The sequence below is a fragment of the Protomyctophum bolini genome (genome assembly GCF_963924005.1).
Source record: "Protomyctophum bolini genome assembly, chromosome: 7".
NCBI lineage: Eukaryota > Metazoa > Chordata > Actinopteri > Myctophiformes > Myctophidae > Protomyctophum > Protomyctophum bolini.
The window spans coordinates 1,310,901-1,335,019 of NC_137868.1; the positions used below are offsets into that span (position 1 = coordinate 1,310,901).

Genomic DNA, 24,119 nt, shown 5'->3' on the forward strand with positions numbered 1-24,119 from the left:
AGTCCTAGTGTTGCTGTATTACTGTATTACAGTGGGCTTGTCGGGGTGGTGTTGCAGTCCTAGTGTTGCTGTATTACTGTATTACAGTGGGCTTGTCGGGGTGGTGTTGCAGTCCTAGTGTTGCTGTATTACTGTATTACAGTGGGCTTGTCGGGGTGGTGATGCAGTCCTAGTGTTGCTGTATTACTGTATTACAGTGGGCTTGTCGGGGTGGTGTTGCAGTCCTAGTGTTGCTGTATTACTGTATTACAGTGGGCTTGTCGGGGTGGTGTTGCAGTCCTAGTGTTGCTGTATTACTGTATTACAGTGGGCTTGTCGGGGTGGTGATGCAGTCCTAGTGTTGCTGTATTACTGTATTACAGTGGGCTTGTCGGGGTGGTGTTGCAGTCCTAGTGTTGCTGTATTACTGTATTACAGTGGGCTTGTCGGGGTGGTGATGCAGTCCTAGTGTTGCTGTATTACTGTATTACAGTGGGCTTGTCGGGGTGGTGATGCAGTCCTAGTGTTGCTGTATTACTGTATTACAGTGGGCTTGTCGGGGTGGTGTTGCAGTCCTAGTGTTGCTGTATTACTGTATTACAGTGGGCTTGTCGGGGTGGTGATGCAGTCTAGTGTTGCTGTATTACTGTATTACAGTGGGCTTGTCGGGGTGGTGTTGCAGTCTAGTGTTGCTGTATTACTGTATTACAGTGGGCTTGTCGGGGTGGTGTTGCAGTCCTAGTGTTGCTGTATTACTGTATTACAGTGGGCTTGTCGGGGTGGTGATGCAGTCCTAGTGTTGCTGTATTACTGTATTACAGTGGGCTTGTCGGGGTGGTGTTGCAGTCTAGTGTTGCTGTATTACTGTATTACAGTGGGCTTGTCGGGGTGGTGATGCAGTCCTAGTGTTGCTGTATTACTGTATTACAGTGGGCTTGTCGGGGTGGTGTTGCAGTCCTAGTGTTGCTGTATTACTGTATTACAGTGGGCTTGTCGGGGTGGTGATGCAGTCCTAGTGTTGCTGTATTACTGTATTACAGTGGGCTTGTCGGGGTGGTGATGCAGTCCTAGTGTTGCTGTATTACTGTATTACAGTGGGCTTGTCGGGGTGGTGATGCAGTCTAGTGTTGCTGTATTACTGTATTACAGTGGGCTTGTCGGGGTGGTGATGCAGTCCTAGTGTTGCTGTATTACTGTATTACAGTGGGCTTGTCGGGGTGGTGTTGCAGTCCTAGTGTTGCTGTATTACTGTATTACAGTGGGCTTGTCGGGGTGGTGATGCAGTCCTAGTGTTGCTGTATTACTGTATTACAGTGGGCTTGTCGGGGTGGTGTTGCAGTCCTAGTGTTGCTGTATTACTGTATTACAGTGGGCTTGTCGGGGTGGTGATGCAGTCCTAGTGTTGCTGTATTACTGTATTACAGTGGGCTTGTCGGGGTGGTGATGCAGTCCTAGTGTTGCTGTATTACTGTATTACAGTGGGCTTGTCGGGGTGGTGTTGCAGTCTAGTGTTGCTGTATTACTGTATTACAGTGGGCTTGTCGGGGTGGTGATGCAGTCCTAGTGTTGCTGTATTACTGTATTACAGTGGGCTTGTCGGGGTGGTGTTGCAGTCCTAGTGTTGCTGTATTACTGTATTACAGTGGGCTTGTCGGGGTGGTGATGCAGTCCTAGTGTTGCTGTATTACTGTATTACAGTGGGCTTGTCGGGGTGGTGATGCAGTCCTAGTGTTGCTGTATTACTGTATTACAGTGGGCTTGTCGGGTGGTGATGCAGTCCTAGTGTTGCTGTATTACTGTATTACAGTGGGCTTGTCGGGGTGGTGTTGCAGTCCTAGTGTTGCTGTATTACTGTATTACAGTGGGCTTGTCGGGGTGGTGATGCAGTCCTAGTGTTGCTGTATTACTGTATTACAGTGGGCTTGTCGGGGTGGTGTTGCAGTCCTAGTGTTGCTGTATTACTGTATTACAGTGGGCTTGTCGGGGTGGTGATGCAGTCCTAGTGTTGCTGTATTACTGTATTACAGTGGGCTTGTCGGGGTGGTGATGCAGTCCTAGTGTTGCTGTATTACTGTATTACAGTGGGCTTGTCGGGGTGGTGATGCAGTCCTAGTGTTGCTGTATTACTGTATTACAGTGGGCTTGTCGGGGTGGTGATGCAGTCCTAGTGTTGCTGTATTACTGTATTACAGTGGGCTTGTCGGGGTGGTGATGCAGTCCTAGTGTTGCTGTATTACTGTATTACAGTGGGCTTGTCGGGGTGGTGTTGCAGTCCTAGTGTTGCTGTATTACTGTATTACAGTGGGCTTGTCGGGGTGGTGTTGCAGTCCTAGTGTTGCTGTATTACTGTATTACAGTGGGCTTGTCGGGGTGGTGATGCAGTCTAGTGTTGCTGTATTACTGTATTACAGTGGCTTGTCGGGGTGGTGATGCAGTCTAGTGTTGCTGTATTACTGTATTACAGTGGGCTTGTCGGGGTGGTGTTGCAGTCCTAGTGTTGCTGTATTACTGTATTACAGTGGGCTTGTCGGGGTGGTGATGCAGTCCTAGTGTTGCTGTATTACTGTATTACAGTGGGCTTGTCGGGGTGGTGATGCAGTCCTAGTGTTGCTGTATTACTGTATTACAGTGGGCTTGTCGGGGTGGTGATGCAGTCTAGTGTTGCTGTATTACTGTATTACAGTGGGCTTGTCGGGGTGGTGTTGCAGTCCTAGTGTTGCTGTATTACTGTATTACAGTGGGCTTGTCGGGGTGGTGATGCAGTCCTAGTGTTGCTGTATTACTGTATTACAGTGGGCTTGTCGGGGTGGTGATGCAGTCCTAGTGTTGCTGTATTACTGTATTACAGTGGGCTTGTCGGGGTGGTGATGCAGTCTAGTGTTGCTGTATTACTGTATTACAGTGGGCTTGTCGGGGTGGTGTTGCAGTCCTAGTGTTGCTGTATTACTGTATTACAGTGGGCTTGTCGGGGTGGTGATGCAGTCCTAGTGTTGCTGTATTACTGTATTACAGTGGGCTTGTCGGGGTGGTGATGCAGTCCTAGTGTTGCTGTATTACTGTATTACAGTGGGCTTGTCGGGGTGGTGATGCAGTCCTAGTGTTGCTGTATTACTGTATTACAGTGGCTTGTCGGGGTGGTGATGCAGTCTAGTGTTGCTGTATTACTGTATTACAGTGGGCTTGTCGGGGTGGTGTTGCAGTCCTAGTGTTGCTGTATTACTGTATTACAGTGGGCTTGTCGGGGTGGTGATGCAGTCCTAGTGTTGCTGTATTACTGTATTACAGTGGGCTTGTCGGGGTGGTGATGCAGTCCTAGTGTTGCTGTATTACTGTATTACAGTGGGCTTGTCGGGGTGGTGTTGCAGTCCTAGTGTTGCTGTATTACTGTATTACAGTGGGCTTGTCGGGGTGGTGATGCAGTCCTAGTGTTGCTGTATTACTGTATTACAGTGGGCTTGTCGGGGTGGTGATGCAGTCCTAGTGTTGCTGTATTACTGTATTACAGTGGGCTTGTCGGGGTGGTGATGCAGTCCTAGTGTTGCTGTATTACTGTATTACAGTGGGCTTGTCGGGGTGGTGATGCAGTCCTAGTGTTGCTGTATTACTGTATTACAGTGGGCTTGTCGGGGTGGTGATGCAGTCCTAGTGTTGCTGTATTACTGTATTACAGTGGGCTTGTCGGGGTGGTGATGCAGTCCTAGTGTTGCTGTATTACTGTATTACAGTGGGCTTGTCGGGGTGGTGATGCAGTCCTAGTGTTGCTGTATTACTGTATTACAGTGGGCTTGTCGGGGTGGTGTTGCAGTCCTAGTGTTGCTGTATTACTGTATTACAGTGGGCTTGTCGGGGTGGTGTTGCAGTCCTAGTGTTGCTGTATTACTGTATTACAGTGGGCTTGTCGGGGTGGTGTTGCAGTCCTAGTGTTGCTGTATTACTGTATTACAGTGGGCTTGTCGGGGTGGTGATGCAGTCCTAGTGTTGCTGTATTACTGTATTACAGTGGGCTTGTCGGGGTGGTGATGCAGTCCTAGTGTTGCTGTATTACTGTATTACAGTGGGCTTGTCGGGGTGGTGATGCAGTCCTAGTGTTGCTGTATTACTGTATTACAGTGGGCTTGTCGGGGTGGTGTTGCAGTCCTAGTGTTGCTGTATTACTGTATTACAGTGGGCTTGTCGGGGTGGTGATGCAGTCCTAGTGTTGCTGTATTACTGTATTACAGTGGGCTTGTCGGGGTGGTGATGCAGTCCTAGTGTTGCTGTATTACTGTATTACAGTGGGCTTGTCGGGGTGGTGTTGCAGTCCTAGTGTTGCTGTATTACTGTATTACAGTGGGCTTGTCGGGGTGGTGATGCAGTCCTAGTGTTGCTGTATTACTGTATTACAGTGGGCTTGTCGGGGTGGTGATGCAGTCCTAGTGTTGCTGTATTACTGTATTACAGTGGGCTTGTCGGGGTGGTGTTGCAGTCCTAGTGTTGCTGTATTACTGTATTACAGTGGGCTTGTCGGGGTGGTGATGCAGTCCTAGTGTTGCTGTATTACTGTATTACAGTGGGCTTGTCGGGGTGGTGTTGCAGTCCTAGTGTTGCTGTATTACTGTATTACAGTGGGCTTGTCGGGGTGGTGATGCAGTCTAGTGTTGCTGTATTACTGTATTACAGTGGGCTTGTCGGGGTGGTGATGCAGTCCTAGTGTTGCTGTATTACTGTATTACAGTGGGCTTGTCGGGGTGGTGATGCAGTCCTAGTGTTGCTGTATTACTGTATTACAGTGGGCTTGTCGGGGTGGTGATGCAGTCCTAGTGTTGCTGTATTACTGTATTACAGTGGGCTTGTCGGGGTGGTGATGCAGTCCTAGTGTTGCTGTATTACTGTATTACAGTGGGCTTGTCGGGGTGGTGATGCAGTCCTAGTGTTGCTGTATTACTGTATTACAGTGGGCTTGTCGGGGTGGTGATGCAGTCCTAGTGTTGCTGTATTACTGTATTACAGTGGGCTTGTCGGGGTGGTGTTGCAGTCCTAGTGTTGCTGTATTACTCGCGTCGCCTCTCTTCTTGATTCAAATGCTCACGGAGATCGGATTGTTTCGTCAGAACAAATCGTATTTATTTCTCCTTCTTATCATAACATAAACTTTGTATTCAAATAAAACAAAAAAGAGCCTGTGAGCGCGGTCAACAAACTGTGAGCTTCCCCGTCGATGTCACTTTCTCTCCCAGCAGGGAGTCACCTGTATGTGATCAGGTGCCTGTGTCACATTCTCTCCCCGCAGGGAGTCACCTGTATGTGATCAGGTGCCTATGTCACATTCTCTCCCCGCAGGGAGTCACCTGTCTGTCACCAGGTGCCTATGTCACATTCTCTCCCAGCAGGGAGTCACCTGTATGTGATCAGGTGCCTATGTCACATTCTCTCCCCGCAGGGAGTCACCTGTATGTGATCAGGTGCCTGTGTCACATTCTCTCCCAGCAGGGAGTCACCTGTATGTGATTAGGTGCCTATGTCACATTCTCTCCCAGCAGGGAGTCACCTGTATGTGATTAGGTGCCTATGTCACTTTCTCTCCCAGCAGGGAGTCACCTGTCTGTGATCAGGTGCCTATGTCACTTTCTCTCCCAGCAGGGAGTCACCTGTCTGTCATTGCGTGCCTAGCACCTACAAATCATTTCACCAAAGGGGGAGGGGAAACCTCCATTCAGGTCATCAAATTCATAATTTAAATGACCACAAAATAAACAATACATATATCAGGCAATAGATGGCAGATTAAATGCAAATCATCATAAATAGAAAATGGCTCTAACATTATGTGTCATATTTTGCTTTGCAGTCGCTGCTGTGCAACCGTAACCAGATTGTAAGGGAAGAGAGAGGGATCCCTTCTCTTTAGCTTAGTTACAGTACACTTTTAACACTGGAAAACAATATATGGTTAAGTAGGAAATCACCTATGATAAATTGCAAAAAAAAACGAGTGATTAGTTGCCGATTCGATTAATCGATTGCCAAATTAGTTGACAACTAATTGAATAATCGATTCGATGTAGATGAATCGATGAATCGTTGCAGCCTTAATTGCGAACGCAGTGAGCACTAACTATGAGACCTAGCAGATCATGTCTCTCTGTGTGTCTGTGTGTCTGTGTGTCGCGCTGTTACGTCACCATGACTCAGCCATAACCATATAAGGAGTCCCCAAAGCAGCTATACGTCCAAAACCCAAATATGTACGAGCTGCGTTCGCTTCCCGCGTTTGCGCGTCTTACTTGTATATATATACCTTTATTACGTCAACATCCACAGCCAGTTATAACCCGGCATCGATGCATATCTTAATTAGGTCACCGTCAATACCTACCAATCACGCACGCTCATTCGTACCAGCACACAATACTTAAAACTACGTGGAGATGCCATTGATTATGTTTTTAATCGATGCCATTGATTAAGGCAGGGGTTAATCAATGTTTTTGGCCCGGGGAGCCCCGGAAATGCCTTGGCAATGTCTCGTGATTTTAATTTATTTTGGGGACCCCCTGAGGGGCCACAACCCACGGGTTGAGAACCCCTGGATTAAGGAATATAACATGCCTTTTGTATTATTTCTGTATATCAGCAACATGTAGATTTTATTTTAGACATTGAGGTGAAGTTAAGATTCTCAGATTGATGGATAATAACTCCCATCCCTAGACCCCCCATCGTTGAACCTCCCCCCTCCTCCTCCTCGCCCGCGATGGGAGGCGCCGAAGGCGAGGATCGGCAGACGCAGCGGCAGCAGCAGCGCAACAACGCCCTCCTGAGGAGCGAGGTGGAAGTGGAGAGAGACGCCCTCCTCAACAGGGATCAGGATCCAGTAAATAAAGTAAAGAAATCCTCTCAGGTTGGAAAACACAGGGTGATTCTGACAGGACATTAGGTCTGCTATCCAGGGTGATTCTGACAGGTTACCTAACGTCCGGTCAGAATCACCCTGGATAGTAGACCTAATGTCCTGTCAGAACCACCCTGGATAGTAGACCTAATGTCCTGTCAGAATCACCCTGGATAGTAGACCTAATGTCTGGTCAGAATCACCCTGGATAGTAGACCTAATGTCTGGTCAGAATCACCCTGGATAGTAGACCTAATGTCTGGTCAGAATCACCCTGGATAGTAGACCTAATGTCTGGTCAGAGTCACCCTGGATAGTAGACCTAATGTCTGGTCAGAATCACCCTGGATAGTAGACCTAATGTCTGGTCAGAGTCACCCTGGATAGTAGACCTAATGTCTGGTCAGAATCACCCTGGATAGTAGACCTAATGTCTGGTCAGAATCACCCTGGATAGTAGACCTAATGTCCTGCAGTCAGAATCACCCTGGATAGTAGACCTAATGTCCTGTCAGAATCACCCTGGATAGTAGACCTAATGTCCTGTCAGAATCACCCTGGATAGCAGACCTAATGTCTGGTCAGAATCACCCTGGATAGTAGACCTAATGTCCTGCTGTCAGAATCACCCTGGATAGTAGACCTAATGTCCTGTCAGAATCACCCTGGATAGTAGACCTAATGTCCTGCAGTCAGAATCACCCTGGATAGTAGACCTAATGTCCTGTCAGAATCACCCTGGATAGTAGACCTAATGTCCTGCAGTCAGAATCACCCTGGATAGTAGACCTAATGTCTGGTCAGAGTCACCCTGGATAGTAGACCTAATGTCCTGTCAGAATCACCCTGGATAGTAGACCTAATGTCTGGTCAGAATCACCCTGGATAGTAGACCTAATGTCCTGTCAGAATCACCCTGGATAGTAGACCTAATGTCCTGTCAGAATCACCCTGGATAGTAGACCTAATGTCTGGTCAGAATCACCCTGGATAGTAGACCTAATGTCTGGTCAGAATCACCCTGGATAGTAGACCTAATGTCTGGTCAGAATCACCCTGGATAGTAGACCTAATGTCCTGTCAGAATCACCCTGGATAGTAGACCTAATGTCCTGCAGTCAGAATCACCCTGGATAGTAGACCTAATGTCCTGTCAGAATCACCCTGGATAGTAGACCTAATGTCCGGTCAGAGTCACCCTGGATAGTAGACCTAATGTCCTGCAGTCAGAATCACCCTGGATAGTAGACCTAATGTCCTGTCAGAATCACCCTGGATAGTAGACCTAATGTCTGGTCAGAATCACCCTGGATAGTAGACCTAATGTCCTGCAGTCAGAATCACCCTGGATAGTAGACCTAATGTCCTGCAGTCAGAATCACCCTGGATAGTAGACCTAATGTCCTGCAGTCAGAATCACCCTGGATAGTAGACCTAATGTCCTGCAGTCAGAATCACCCTGGATAGTAGACCTAATGTCCTGTCAGAATCACCCTGGATAGTAGACCTAATGTCCTGCAGTCAGAATCACCCTGGATAGTAGACCTAATGTCCTGCAGTCAGAATCACCCTGGATAGTAGACCTAATGTCTGGTCAGAATCACCCTGGATAGTAGACCTAATGTCTGGTCAGAGTCACCCTGGATAGTAGACCTAATGTCCTGCAGTCAGAGTCACCCTGGATAGTAGACCTAATGTCTGGTCAGAATCACCCTGGATAGTAGACCTAATGTCTGGTCAGAGTCACCCTGGATAGTAGACCTAATGTCCTGCAGTCAGAATCACCCTGGATAGTAGACCTAATGTCCTGTCAGAATCACCCTGGATAGTAGACCTAATGTCCTGTCAGAATCACCCTGGATAGTAGACCTAATGTCCTGCAGTCAGAACCACCCTGGATAGTAGACCTAATGTCCTGTCAGAATCACCCTGGATAGCAGACCTAATGTCTGGTCAGAATCACCCTGGATAGTAGACCTAATGTCTGGTCAGAATCACCCTGGATAGTAGACCTAATGTCTGGTCAGAATCACCCTGGATAGTAGACCTAATGTCTGGTCAGAATCACCCTGGATAGTAGACCTAATGTCTGGTCAGAATCACCCTGGATAGTAGACCTAATGTCCTGTCAGAACCACCCTGGATAGTAGACCTAATGTCCTGTCAGAATCACCCTGGATAGTAGACCTAATGTCCTGTCAGAATCACCCTGGATAGTAGACCTAATGTCCTGTCAGAATCACCCTGGATAGTAGACCTAATGTCCTGTCAGAATCACCCTGGATAGTAGACCTAATGTCCTGCAGTCAGAATCACCCTGGATAGTAGACCTAATGTCCTGTCAGAATCACCCTGGATAGTAGACCTAATGTCCTGCAGTCAGAATCACCCTGGATAGTAGACCTAATGTCCTGTCAGAGTCACCCTGGATAGTAGACCTAATGTCCTGTCAGAATCACCCTGGATAGTAGACCTAATGTCCTGCAGTCAGAATCACCCTGGATAGTAGACCTAATGTCCTGTCAGAATCACCCTGGATAGTAGACCTAATGTCCTGCAGTCAGAATCACCCTGGATAGTAGACCTAATGTCCTGTCAGAATCACCCTGGATAGTAGACCTAATGTCCTGTCAGAATCACCCTGGATAGTAGACCTAATGTCTGGTCAGAATCACCCTGGATAGTAGACCTAATGTCTGGTCAGAATCACCCTGGATAGTAGACCTAATGTCCTGCAGTCAGAATCACCCTGGATAGTAGACCTAATGTCCTGCAGTCAGAATCACCCTGGATAGTAGACCTAATGTCCTGTCAGAATCACCCTGGATAGTAGACCTAATGCCCTGCAGTCAGAATCACCCTGGATAGTAGACCTAATGTCTGGTCAGAGTCACCCTGGATAGTAGACCTAATGTCTGGTCAGAGTCACCCTGGATAGTAGACCTAATGTCTGGTCAGAATCACCCTGGATAGTAGACCTAATGTCTGGTCAGAATCACCCTGGATAGTAGACCTAATGTCTGGTCAGAATCACCCTGGATAGTAGACCTAATGTCCTGTCAGAATCACCCTGGATAGTAGACCTAATGTCTGGTCAGAATCACCCTGGATAGTAGACCTAATGTCCTGTCAGAATCACCCTGGATAGTAGACCTAATGTCCTGTCAGAATCACCCTGGATAGTAGACCTAATGTCTGGTCAGAATCACCCTGGATAGTAGACCTAATGTCTGGTCAGAATCACCCTGGATAGTAGACCTAATGTCTGGTCAGAATCACCCTGGATAGTAGACCTAATGTCCTGTCAGAATCACCCTGGATAGTAGACCTAATGTCCTGCAGTCAGAATCACCCTGGATAGTAGACCTAATGTCCTGTCAGAATCACCCTGGATAGTAGACCTAATGTCCGGTCAGAGTCACCCTGGATAGTAGACCTAATGTCCTGCAGTCAGAATCACCCTGGATAGTAGACCTAATGTCCTGTCAGAATCACCCTGGATAGTAGACCTAATGTCTGGTCAGAATCACCCTGGATAGTAGACCTAATGTCCTGCAGTCAGAATCACCCTGGATAGTAGACCTAATGTCCTGCAGTCAGAATCACCCTGGATAGTAGACCTAATGTCCTGCAGTCAGAATCACCCTGGATAGTAGACCTAATGTCCTGCAGTCAGAATCACCCTGGATAGTAGACCTAATGTCCTGTCAGAATCACCCTGGATAGTAGACCTAATGTCCTGCAGTCAGAATCACCCTGGATAGTAGACCTAATGTCCTGCAGTCAGAATCACCCTGGATAGTAGACCTAATGTCTGGTCAGAATCACCCTGGATAGTAGACCTAATGTCTGGTCAGAGTCACCCTGGATAGTAGACCTAATGTCCTGCAGTCAGAGTCACCCTGGATAGTAGACCTAATGTCTGGTCAGAATCACCCTGGATAGTAGACCTAATGTCTGGTCAGAGTCACCCTGGATAGTAGACCTAATGTCCTGCAGTCAGAATCACCCTGGATAGTAGACCTAATGTCCTGTCAGAATCACCCTGGATAGTAGACCTAATGTCCTGTCAGAATCACCCTGGATAGTAGACCTAATGTCCTGCAGTCAGAACCACCCTGGATAGTAGACCTAATGTCCTGTCAGAATCACCCTGGATAGCAGACCTAATGTCTGGTCAGAATCACCCTGGATAGTAGACCTAATGTCTGGTCAGAATCACCCTGGATAGTAGACCTAATGTCTGGTCAGAATCACCCTGGATAGTAGACCTAATGTCTGGTCAGAATCACCCTGGATAGTAGACCTAATGTCTGGTCAGAATCACCCTGGATAGTAGACCTAATGTCCTGTCAGAACCACCCTGGATAGTAGACCTAATGTCCTGTCAGAATCACCCTGGATAGTAGACCTAATGTCCTGTCAGAATCACCCTGGATAGTAGACCTAATGTCCTGTCAGAATCACCCTGGATAGTAGACCTAATGTCCTGTCAGAATCACCCTGGATAGTAGACCTAATGTCCTGCAGTCAGAATCACCCTGGATAGTAGACCTAATGTCCTGTCAGAATCACCCTGGATAGTAGACCTAATGTCCTGCAGTCAGAATCACCCTGGATAGTAGACCTAATGTCCTGTCAGAATCACCCTGGATAGTAGACCTAATGTCCTGTCAGAATCACCCTGGATAGTAGACCTAATGTCTGGTCAGAATCACCCTGGATAGTAGACCTAATGTCTGGTCAGAATCACCCTGGATAGTAGACCTAATGTCCTGCAGTCAGAATCACCCTGGATAGTAGACCTAATGTCCTGCAGTCAGAATCACCCTGGATAGTAGACCTAATGTCCTGTCAGAATCACCCTGGATAGTAGACCTAATGCCCTGCAGTCAGAATCACCCTGGATAGTAGACCTAATGTCTGGTCAGAGTCACCCTGGATAGTAGACCTAATGTCTGGTCAGAGTCACCCTGGATAGTAGACCTAATGTCTGGTCAGAATCACCCTGGATAGTAGACCTAATGTCTGGTCAGAATCACCCTGGATAGTAGACCTAATGTCTGGTCAGAATCACCCTGGATAGTAGACCTAATGTCCTGTCAGAATCACCCTGGATAGTAGACCTAATGTCCTGTCAGAACCACCCTGGATAGTAGACCTAATGTCTGGTCAGAATCACCCTGGATAGTAGACCTAATGTCCTGTCAGAATCACCCTGGATAGTAGACCTAATGTCCTGTCAGAACCACCCTGGATAGTAGACCTAATGTCTGGTCAGAGTCACCCTGGATAGTAGACCTAATGTCCTGTCAGAATCACCCTGGATAGTAGACCTAATGTCTGGTCAGAATCACCCTGGATAGTAGACCTAATGTCCTGTCAGAATCACCCTGGATAGTAGACCTAATGTCCTGTCAGAATCACCCTGGATAGTAGACCTAATGTCCTGTCAGAATCACCCTGGATAGTAGACCTAATGTCCTGTCAGAGTCACCCTGGATAGTAGACCTAATGTCCTGTCAGAATCACCCTGGATAGTAGACCTAATGTCCTGTCAGAATCACCCTGGATAGTAGACCTAATGTCCTGTCAGAATCACCCTGGATAGTAGACCTAATGTCCTGTCAGAATCACCCTGGATAGTAGACCTAATGTCCTGTCAGAATCACCCTGGATAGTAGACCTAATGTCCTGTCAGAGTCACCCTGGATAGTAGACCTAATGTCCTGTCAGAATCACCCTGGATAGTAGACCTAATGTCCTGTCAGAATCACCCTGGATAGTAGACCTAATGTCCTGTCAGAATCACCCTGGATAGTAGACCTAATGTCCTGTCAGAATCACCCTGGATAGTAGACCTAATGTCCTGCAGTCAGAATCACCCTGGATAGTAGACCTAATGTCCTGTCAGAGTCACCCTGGATAGTAGACCTAATGTCCTGTCAGAATCACCCTGGATAGTAGACCTAATGTCTGGTCAGAATCACCCTGGATAGTAGACCTAATATCAGAATCGGGGTGAGAAGCAAATATAATCCCATTTTGTCCAACCTCCGGCGTCTAATCTTTAGGAGGTGAGAGTGGAGCCGGACGACAACGCCACCGCCCTCCTGTGGAGGGAGGTGGAAGTGGAGAGGGACACGCTCCGCGAGCACAACGCTCTCCTCCTCAGCGAGGTCCTGAGGCTGAGGAGGAGGCTGCGGCGCTGCAGAGACCTCCGAGACCGCAACCACCACCTCCTGAGCAGAGTGTGGAGGCTGAAGCAACGGCTGAGACCACGCTGCGTCAACCAAGAGGTGGGTCCGTACGGTACGGTACGGTACGGTACGGTGCGGTACGGTACGGTACGGTACGGTACGGTACGGTACTAACTGGTGAACGCTGCATTTATATAGCGCCTTTTATCCAAGGCGCTTTACATAGATTGTGCAATGGAAATGAATGGTCTCACTATTAGTAAGCAAGCAACACCAGTAAGACGCGCAAACGCGGGAAGCGAACGCAGCTGAGACCCTGCAGATCATGTCTGTCTGTCTGTCTGTCTGTCTGTCTGTCTGTGTGTCTGTCCCGCTGTTACTGTATATGTGGACCTGGCCCCTTTTTTGCCCATGTATGGAGCTGAGTGGACCTGGCCCCTTTTGTGCCCATGTATGGAGCTGAGTGGACCTGGCCCCTTTTGTGCCCATATATGGAGCTGAGTGGACCTGGCCCCTTTTGTGCCCACATATGGAGCTGAGTGGACCTGGCCCCTTTTGTGCCCATATATGGAGCTGAGTGATTGCTGATGCAACACACTCCATATTTGGATAGCGGGACAGACACACAGACAGACAGACAGACAGACATGATCTGCTAGGTCTCATAGTAAGTGCTCACTGCGTTCGCAATCAGGACGAAGCAGGACTCAACCGTCAGGATTCAAACTCCATTCTTTTATTGTATATGTCATCATTACACCAGAGAGAGACCAGAGCTTCCCTCCGAACTCCCCACACACATCCCCAACACATGTTTTATACTCTCAGCAGTGTACAGAGTTCCAGGAGTAACAAGAGATGGTCATTCCTTAAATGGACTCTATACTGTTCTATAGTTGACTCACACAGTTTGAAATAGGTTTAACATGAGTCGGCGGTCTCTAATGAGTTTGTCAGTGAGGAACAGGTGGTGATTAGAGTGTAGAGCAGGGGTGCCCAAAAGGTAGATGGTGATCTACCTTTAGATCACAAGGGCTGTGCAGGTAGATCACATGACATGCCCCTTAACCCATTCTGACCGGGAACCCATTTTGGTGTTGGCATCATGTTATGCTTTAACTATTGAAAAACAGCAGATCTACAAGCTCGTAGCGCGCCACCGAGTGGCGCGCTACGAGCTTGTAGGTCTGCTATTTTTGAAAAATCGAAGAAGGACTGACATTTTTTAGAATCTGATCTCGGGTCAGAATGGGTTAATCAGACCAGTGTGTGTGTCCAGTGGAAACCTCGTTATGAATCTGATCTCAGGTCAGAATGGGTTAAAAAAGTATAAAAAAACATATTGTCGGCATCTGCTACTTGAATTAATGTGACTTGATTCATTGATTGATATAAAAAAGGGCCTGTCAGCTTAAACCCACAATGCAATATTGTATAGTGTTGACTGTAATAGTGTTGCTGTGCACAAACACTAGTATAGCATTACAGATTAAATACAAACTACCTAATACCTGTTCCATTTCTCCATTCCAAGTGCATTTGTCTTATATGTAACACCAGCGCCACTATTCCATATATTGAAACTATTTTCAGCAATGGTATAATATTCTTTTTTCGGTAGGTAGATCTGGTCATTTTGAAAGTAGCTCTCAAGTCAAAAAAGTGTGGGCACCCCTGGTGTAGAGTATCATCTACTAGGATTGTATTGCATTGCATTGCATTGCATTGCATTGCATTGTATTGTATTGTATTGTACTATACTATACTGTATTGTATTGTATTGTATTGTATTGTATTGTATTGTATTGTATTGTATTGTATTGTACACAGACATCAACAGTACCCAGCACAGCTCTCTGCCATGGAGCTGCAGCAACCTGTGACCCCGTGACCTGCGACCCCATGACCTGCGACCCCATCGAGGACAACGACCCGAGCACTGCGTTGTTTCTCAACATCAAATCCTTTGACGTCGGAGGTCCTCGCATTGTCCATGTGAATGTAAGTAGAGGGTCCATATCAGACCATTGTCCATGTGAATGTAAGTAGGGGGTCCATATCAGACCATTGTCCATGTGAATGTAAGTAGGGGGTCCATATCAGACCATTGTCCATGTGAATGTAAGTAGGGGGTCCATATCGGACCATTGTCCATGTGAATGTAAGTAGGGGGTCCATATCAGACCATTGTCCATGTGAATGTAAGTAGAGGGTCCATATCAGACCATTGTCCATGTGAATGTAAGTAGGGGGTCCATATCAGACCATTGTCCATGTGAATGTAAGTAGGGGGTCCATATCAGACCCATTGTCCATGTGAATGTAAGTAGGGGGTCCATATCAGACCATTGTCCATGTGAATGTAAGTAGAGGGTCCATATCAGACCATTGTCCATGTGAATGTAAGTAGAGGGTCCATATCAGACCATTGTCCATGTGAATGTAAGTAGGGGGTCCATATCAGACCATTGTCCATGTGAATGTAAGTAGGGGGTCCATATCAGACCATTGTCCATGTGAATGTAAGTAGGGGGTCCATATCAGACCCGGAGAACACTTTGTCCTTGTTTCTTACAGTCTATGGTAGCCCTGGTCTATGGTAGCCCTGGTCTATGGTAGCCCTGGTCTATGGTAGCCCTGGTCCAATGCTTACAGCGAGTGTCTCTCTCTGAAGTACCTTCCACAGCCCTCTGGTCATATTTCCACTCCCGTGCGCTGTTTTTTTTAATACCAGCAAATAAACAAAACGACGTAACCACTCACCGAAACGAAGCCTGCTAGACCTTAAGGTAAAAGTCTATTCTCGAACCTGGGAAGCGACCTCAGGTCCCCAGCTTCTCTCTAAAATGCACTTTGTGTCATCTTAATAACGCAATGTACCCTGAATTTACCGGGCAGAGTCATTTCTTCTACTATGGCATTTCCGGGTTTTACCCGCGCCGATCTGGCTGGATTCATTTTATTTAATGATTAAAATTGTGCATTTTAGAGAGAAACTGGGTACCGGAGACGCTTCCCAGGTTCGAGAATAGACTTTTACCTTAAGGTCTAGCAGGCTTTATTTCTTTTAGAAGAGTTTATTTTACATACCTATGTTTTTGTTATTCTGCCTCTATAGTTCACCATTTCACATGCCTACATCTCCAGTTTTGCCTTGTTTATTCTTCGTTACATTTTTTATTGTCTTTTTACTTTTTTGTACTATGTTTTTCCTGTTTTTTTTTTTTTTAACTTGTTGATTGCTTGTTCCGTGTTCTGTTCAGCACCTTGTGACTTTGTCTTGAAAGGTGCTTTTACAAATAAAATTTACTTACTTACTTACTTACTTACTTACTTACAGAGCACCCGTGCAGACGTGCAGCGCGGGCCGGAGTGGCAGAGGCCGCCGTTCTCCATCGGAACCCTGATCCAGTTCGCCATCAACAGCCGGGCCGACAGGAGAATGACGCTCCGGGAACTCTACGACTGGATCCAGGAACACTTCCTGTACTACAGAGAGGCGGCCACGGCCAGCTGGAAGGTACAGGTTTATTATTGTTTGTTGTGACAGAAGCAGGTCCGCCACAGCCTGTTTCATATTGTGTCGCTGCCCCGCACAGAATACAAAACGCTGTGATGCCGGCGTTCAAAGCAACCAAAGGCACGGCTCCGCCATATCTCGCAAGTATGATCGAACCCTACAAAACCCTCCCGCGCTGCGCTCAGATCAGCCGACGCAGGGAAGCTGGAGGTATACCGTCTAGGGATGCACGATAATTATCGTCCCGATAATTATAATACCGTCACTAAAAAAAACGCCGGGACAACAACGCTCCACACGTCCCAAACTCTTCTCTCCCTTCTGGCTCCAAAACTGTGGAATGCACTTCCCATTGCAGTCAGAGCTGCAGCATCACTCACAATCTTCCGCCGTAGTCTGAAAACCCACCTTTTCAGACTCCATCATGGCCCGTAGCACTTACCCTATACCCCCTTAGATAGCATTTCTGTAGACTTAGATAGCATTTGATACAGACTTATAGCATGTTATGTAGACAGCACTATAATTGCATTGTATGTAGTCATAGCACGTCATAGTACATATGTATAGCATAGTATATATGTATAGTTTATAATATAGTTTAATTATATAGATATTCCACTGTTACTTTCTTAGTTTACGCATGTTTCATGATAAATGTTTTCATGTGATGGATTCCCATGCTTTTTTGTTCTTGCTTAATGTAAATCGCTCTGGATTAAGAGCGTCTGATAAATGCCTACATTGTGAATTGTAAATTGGAGGCATACTTTGGTTAGACATAGCATGTGGATTAAGGTTGGTGAGGGGTGCGTTAAAACGACTGGATTAAGGTTGGTGAGGGGTCCGTTAAAACGACCGGATTAAGGTTGGTGAGGGGTGCGTTAAAACGACTGGATTAAGGTTGGTGAGGGGTCCGTTAAAACGACCGGATTAAGGTTGGTGAGGGGTGCGTTAAAACGACCAGATTAAGGTTGGTGAGGGGTGCGTTAAAACGACCGCATTAAGGTTGGTGAGGGGTGCGTTAAAACGACCGGATTAAGGTTGGTGAGGGGTCCGTTAAAACGACCGGATTAAGGTTGGTGAGGGGTGCGTTAAAACGACCGGATTAAGGTTGGTGAGGGGTCCGTTAAAACGACCGGATTAAGGTTGGTGAGGGGTCCGTTAAAACGACCGGATTAAGGTTGGTGAGGGGTGCGTTAAAACGACCGGATTAAGGTCGGTGAGGGGTGCGTTAAAACGACCGGATTAAGGTTGGTGAGGGGTGCGTTAAAACGACCGGATTAAGGTTGGTGAGGGGTGCGTTAAAACGACCAGATTAAGGTCGGTGAGGGGTGCGTTAAAACGACCGGATTAAGGTTGGTGAGGGGTGCGTTAAAACGACCGGATTAAGGTTGGTGAGGGGTGCGTTAAAACGACCAGATTAAGGTCGGTGAGGGGTGCGTTAAAACGACCGGATTAAGGTCGGTGAGGGGTGCGTTAAAACGACCGGATTAAGGTTGGTGAGGGGTGCGTTAAAACGACCGGATTAAGGTTGGTGAGGGGTGCGTTAAAACGACCAGATTAAGGTCGGTGAGGGGTGCGTTAAAACGACCGGATTAAGGTTGGTGAGGGGTGCGTTAAAACGACTGGATTAAGGTTGGTGAGGGGTGTGTTAAAACGACCAGATTAAGGTTGGTGAGGGGTCCGTTAAAACGACCGGATTAAGGTTGGTGAGGGGTGCGTTAAAACGACCGGATTAAGGTTGGTGAGGGGTGCGTTAAAACGACCGGATTAAGGTTGGTGAGGGGTGCGTTAAAACGACCGGATTAAGGTTGGTGAGGGGTGCGTTAAAACGACCGGATTAAGGTTGGTGAGGGGTGCGTTAAAACGACCGGATTAAGGTTGGTGAGGGGTGCGTTAAAACGCCTGGATTAAGGTTGGTGAGGGGTGCGTTAAAACGCCTGGATTAAGGTTGGTGAGGGGTGCGTTAAAACGACCGGATTAAGGTTGGTGAGGGGTGCGTTAAAACGACCGGATTAAGGTTGGTGAGGGGTGTGTTAAAACGACCGGATTAAGGTTGGTGAGGGGTGCGTTAAAACGACCGGATTAAGGTTGCTGAGGGGTGCGTTAAAACGACCGGATTAAGGTTGGTGAGGGGTGCGTTAAAACGACCGGATTAAGGTTGCTGAGGGGTGCGTTAAAACGACCGGATTAAGGTTGGTGAGGGGTCCGTTAAAACGACCGGATTAAGGTTGGTGAGGGGTCCATTAAAACGACCGGATTAAGGTTGGTGAGGGGTGCGTTAAAACGACCGGATTAAGGTTGGTGAGGGGTGCGTTAAAACGACCGGATTAAGGTTGGTGAGGGGTGCGTTAAAACGACCGGATTAAGGTTGCTGAGGGGTGCGTTAAAACGACCGGATTAAGGTTGGTGAGGGGTCCGTTAAAATGACCGGATTAAGGTTGGTGAGGGGTCCGTTAAAACGACCGGATTAAGGTTGGTGAGGGGTGCGTTAAAACGACCGGATTAAGGTTGGTGAGGGGTGTGTTAAAACGACCGGATTAAGGTTGGTGAGGGGTGCGTTAAAACGACCAGGTTAAGGTTGGTGAGGGGTGTGTTAAAACGACCGGGTTAAGGTTGGTGAGGGGTGCGTTAAAACGACCGGGTTAAGGTTGGTGAGGGGTGCGTTAAGGGCTTGGGAGAGGGTTAAGGTCAGGTTTAGGCGTGCTCTACCACAACGTCTCTCTTGTGTGTGTTTTATATCGTGACAGAACCAGGTCCGCCACAACCTCTCTGCCCACGCCATGTTCATTCGTGCCAAAGACGGCAGGACCTCCTACTGGCGCATCCGTCCTGCGGCCAACCGAGGCCTCACGCTCCAGCAGGAATGCCAGGTGGGCACGACCACAGACACATAAACACCACCGACACGACCACAGACATATAAACCGAGTGGCGCGCTACGAGCTTGTAGATCTGCTATTTCTGAAAAATCGAAGAAACGACTGACATTTTTAGTAGGGATGCCAAACGACTCATATGTGGCCAATCGACGAATCGAGGCCTAAAATCGGCGTGTCGAACGACTTTTTTTCCTTTTTTTTCTCATTTTTATATTTTTGTTGTTGCTGCGCAGCAGTTGAGGAGAACGCAACTATGCATTCCTTTAAGCAACACAACTTCTGCAGCTGCATCCATATGTTTAGAATTTGCATCAATGATCAAATCCCAATAATAAAAAATATTATAACAACGAAAACTGAAGGAGCAGCGGCGCTATCGGCTAGTAGTCCCAACTCAAGTGTCTGCAGCCTGTCACGAGCCCGTAATGAACGCACGTTGTTCCGTATTTTAATGTCGGGTCGGAGAATAAATACAGTATGAATGACGGCGGGATTTATTTGACAACTCTGTCCTGCTTTCTTCACGAGAAGAGAAGAGCGCTCACTGCTGCTATTATGGTAGCAGCCCTGTGGCTGTCAGTTTACTTCACGGCATGTGTAGATGAGATGTGAACCTGGGTCTGGGAAGCTCAGAGCTGCAGCCATTGGCTCATGATACGAGCACACGACCAATGGGACAGATCATTCAGTGTTGCTAAGATACCACCTCCCACCACACTCACGCACACACACCCTTGGACGATGGGGTCTATTCTCAAACTCAGAGCCACAGCGCTCTGCTCAAAATTAATTTGCATGTGAGGAGCGGCACTGACAGCCAGGCACAGCACAGCAGTGTCACACAGACAAACAGGTACCTCTCCCATTTGGAAAACATTTGAAACAGCAACGTTTCTAACGTTTTACATTGTAAAAAAATAATAATACAAATAAAAACGATTTTTCGACTCATACGTTTTGAGTCGCGGGAGGCATGAGTCGATAATCGAGTTGATTTAAAAAAAAAAATCAACATCCCTAATTTTTAGAATCTGATCTCAGGTCAGAATGGGTTATAATCAGACCAGTGTGTGTCCAGGTGGAAAAACCTCGTATGAATCTGATCTCAGGTCAGAATGGGTTATAATCAGACCAGTGTGTGTCCAGGTGGAAACCTCGTATGAATCTGATCTCGGGTCAGAATGGGGTTAAGGTTCGGTTATGTTTTCCACAGAGCATCACAGGGAGAGGCGTCCGGCAGGAAGAGACGGCGCCTGGACGAGGCACCGGGCGACAGACGGAGGCTGAAGCGAGGCTGAATCCCGTAGTGACGTTGTACAGGATAGGTACGACCTTTTTATCTCCCCACTGACCACTTCACAGTGAGCCGTGTGTCCACTGTGTTCATTCCTTCTTTTTTTTTATATATATATATTTTTTTTATCCCGCGATTTTGTAACCCATTTTTCAACCCCTGTGTCAATCATCTAATGTGATCCTGGGCTCTATACACACCCTCCGCCAACCTGGGGAGAGCAACGGACTTGAACTCATGCTTCCTTCATGCTTGAGTGTCCAAGTTGCTCCTTTACACCTGACAGGGGGGAGTTTCCCTGGTTGGACGTCGTAGCGCGTGGAAGGAACACGTTATTCCAACCAGTTCCTTTCCCCTCCATCAGGCGCCCAGGCTGGCCAGGGGGAGGCAGTTTAGAGACCAGGATTACTGCATGTTTTTTGTAAGGGTACCTACCCTAGGGGACACGGGGAGAACATGTGAGGGTACCTACCCTAGGGGACACGGGGAGAACATGTGAGGGTACCTACCCTAGGGGAAACGGGGAGAACATGCAAACTCCACACAGGAGTTTTTGCAAAAAAATATATGTTAATGACGTTTAGAAGCTTTAGAACACTTTCCTGGGGGTATTTGTGTGTGTAATATGTGGTTTTAGATATTTTAGATTGTAGCAGTGAGCCCGGTGTCTCTGATGTCATGGACACTGGGCTCACTTCCTTCCTGGACTACATGTTGTCTCAGTAAGACAGCTCTCCCCCCTATCCACAAGGAGGAGCAGTGCACCAAAGAATTATGGGAATTGTAGTCCAGGAAGGTAGTGAGACCAGTGTCCATGACATCAGAGACAACAGGCTCACTGCTACAATCTAAAATATCTAAAACCACATATTATTACACACATAAAGACCCCCAGGAAAGTGATCTAAAGCTTCTAAACGTCATTAACATGTATTTTTTTGCAAAAAGGGTCCCTTTAACAACATAACCTCTGGCCAGGCCAGCAGTGGAAGTCTTCCTCTGCTGGCCTGCTCGCTTTGCCTGAAAAAAATGGCAACTAAAAAACACGGGGAAGCAGCTTTTTGCTTCTACGGGCCGTCGGCGTGGAACAAACTCCCACTGTACCTTCGACAGGCAGCCTCTGTAGTTTAATAACACTGTACCTTCGACAGGCAGCCTCTGTAGTTTAATAACACTGTACCTTCGACAGGCAGCCTCTGTAGTTTAATAACACTGTACCTTCGTCAGGCAGCCTCTGTAGTTTAATAACACTGTACCTTCGTCAGGCAGCCTCTGTAGTTTAATAACACTGTACCTTCGACAGGCAGCCTCTGTAGTTTAATAACACTGTACCTTCGTCAGGCAGCCTCTGTAGTTTAATAACACTGTACCTTCGACAGGCAGCCTCTGTGGACACTTTTAAAGCACAGCTCAAGACCGCACTTCTACAACATTGCTTATAATTGATCTTTTATTTTTTTGTTATTCATGTCCTCACTGTATTGCATTACTGCTTGTTTTTTTTAATGTTTATGCATTGCTTTTATTACATTTTTCTCCCTTGCTCTGTAAAGCACTTTGAGCTGCATTTAATGTCATGAAAGGTGCTATACAAATAAAGTTTTATTATTATTATTATTATTATTATTATTATTATTATTATTATGTGTAACCACTAACCACTGCTCTATTCTGTTGCTTCATTCCAGACCAGTGTGTGGAGGCGCGACACTGCCACCTTCAGGTGAACATACGTCCTGCACATCCAGCCTGGACTGGTTCCATTAAGGAGGAGCCTGAAGATCACATGGTCACCAGTAAGTCTCTCTCTCTCTCTCTCTGTGTCTCTCTCTCTCTCTGTGTCTCTGTCTCTCTCTCTCTCTCTCTCTCTCTCTCTGTCTCTAAAAACAGAGAGGTGTGAGCGGTGAGTCTCTTACCACCGCGGCTCAGTGACGTCATGTTGTAGTTTTAGTAAAAACAGAGAGGTGTGTTTGGGGTGAGCGGTGAGTCTCTCACCACCGCGGCTCAGTGACGTCATGTTGTAGTTTTAGTAAAAACAGAGAGGTGTGTTTGGGGTGAGCGGTGAGTCTCTCACCACCGCGGCTCAGTGACGTCATGTTGTAGTTTTAGTAAAAACAGAGAGGTGTGTTTGGGTGAGCGGTGAGTCTCTCACCACCGCGGCTCAGTGACGTCATGTTGTAGTTTTAGTAAAAACAGAGAGGTGTGTTTGGGGTGAGCGGTGAGTCTCTCACCACCGCGGCTCAGTGACGTCATGTTGTAGTTTTAGTAAAAACAGAGAGATGTGTTTGGGTGAGCGGTGAGTCTCTCACCACCGCGGCTCAGTGACGTCATGTTGTAGTTTTAGTAAAAACAGAGAGGTGTGTTTGGGGTGAGCGGTGAGTCTCTTACCACCGCGGCTCAGTGACGTCATGTTGTAGTTTTAGTAAAAACAGAGAGGTGTGTTTGGGGTGAGCGGTGAGTCTCTTACCACCGCGGCTCAGTGACGCCATGTTGTAGTTTTAGGTGGTCACCGAAAACTGTACTATGAAAATAGAATATCTTGCTCACGCACGCATGCACGTACACAGGCCCAGTCAAAACCACCGTTCACTTGCATTGAACTCATTTTCCCAGAAGCCCTTGCAGCCCATTGAAAAAAAAAAAGAAAAAAAAAGAAAATCAAATTAAACACATAAAACAAATAGCGTATTACACAGGGCAAGAACATGGAGGAAATAGCGCAGAACGCGGGGTTTATGCAGTCAAACGTTTTTTTTTAACTGTTGTTAATAATATTGTTCTGGCCCGCTTGTGTGTCTTTGTGTTCATAGACTTCCCGCATCTCCTCCTCCCCCCGTGTAAAGAGGAGGAGGATGAGGTCTGGAGCCCCACGCATCTCCTCCTCCCCCCGTGTAAAGAGGAGGAGGATGAGGTCTGGAGCCCCACGCCGGAGCGCCAGGAGCAGATGGACATACCCCAGAATCCAGAGGAGGCCACACAGACATCACAGCCAGTGAAATGTGAAGGTAGGTTCAAGGTTCTCTTTATTTGTCTCCCTTGGGAGACATGTGTCTTGGGAGACAGAGTCACGTACAGCTGCATACAAATAACAGACACGTTCACATACGAAAAGGAAAAACACCACGAAACACCCCAACATACACAAAACAGAGATATTGCACACGTTCCCTCGATAAAGTGCAACTATAGTCATTAAAGTGCATTCGGCAAATCCCTGATTGAGCATTTTAGTTGACAGGTGGAACAAAAGAGTGTTTAAATCTATTTTCTAAAACGGGTAGTCCCAATACTTCATTCTGATTGGCTGGTTACCATCACGTGACCGGTGTAAATTTCACCGATAACCCACTCCTTCAATCACTTTGTATCA

At 47.1% G+C, this 24,119-nt stretch overlaps 1 protein-coding gene across 1 annotated transcript in view; it reads left to right on the forward strand.

Moving 5' to 3' along the window:
• Window positions 1-24,119, forward strand: part of LOC308317941 (uncharacterized protein) — a gene marked incomplete at its 3' end in the record, with an annotated part of 44,872 nt that overhangs the window by 15,197 nt on the left and 5,556 nt on the right. The window contains exons 4-11 of the mRNA XM_080767286.1: window positions 6,670-6,832; window positions 12,925-13,149; window positions 14,881-15,051; window positions 16,391-16,570; window positions 19,324-19,446; window positions 20,669-20,780; window positions 22,438-22,545; window positions 23,560-23,754. Coding sequence (XP_080623412.1) covers window positions 6,670-6,832; window positions 12,925-13,149; window positions 14,881-15,051; window positions 16,391-16,570; window positions 19,324-19,446; window positions 20,669-20,780; window positions 22,438-22,545; window positions 23,560-23,754 — 1,277 coding nt within the window. The remainder of the gene's footprint in view (window positions 1-6,669; window positions 6,833-12,924; window positions 13,150-14,880; window positions 15,052-16,390; window positions 16,571-19,323; window positions 19,447-20,668; window positions 20,781-22,437; window positions 22,546-23,559; window positions 23,755-24,119) is intronic.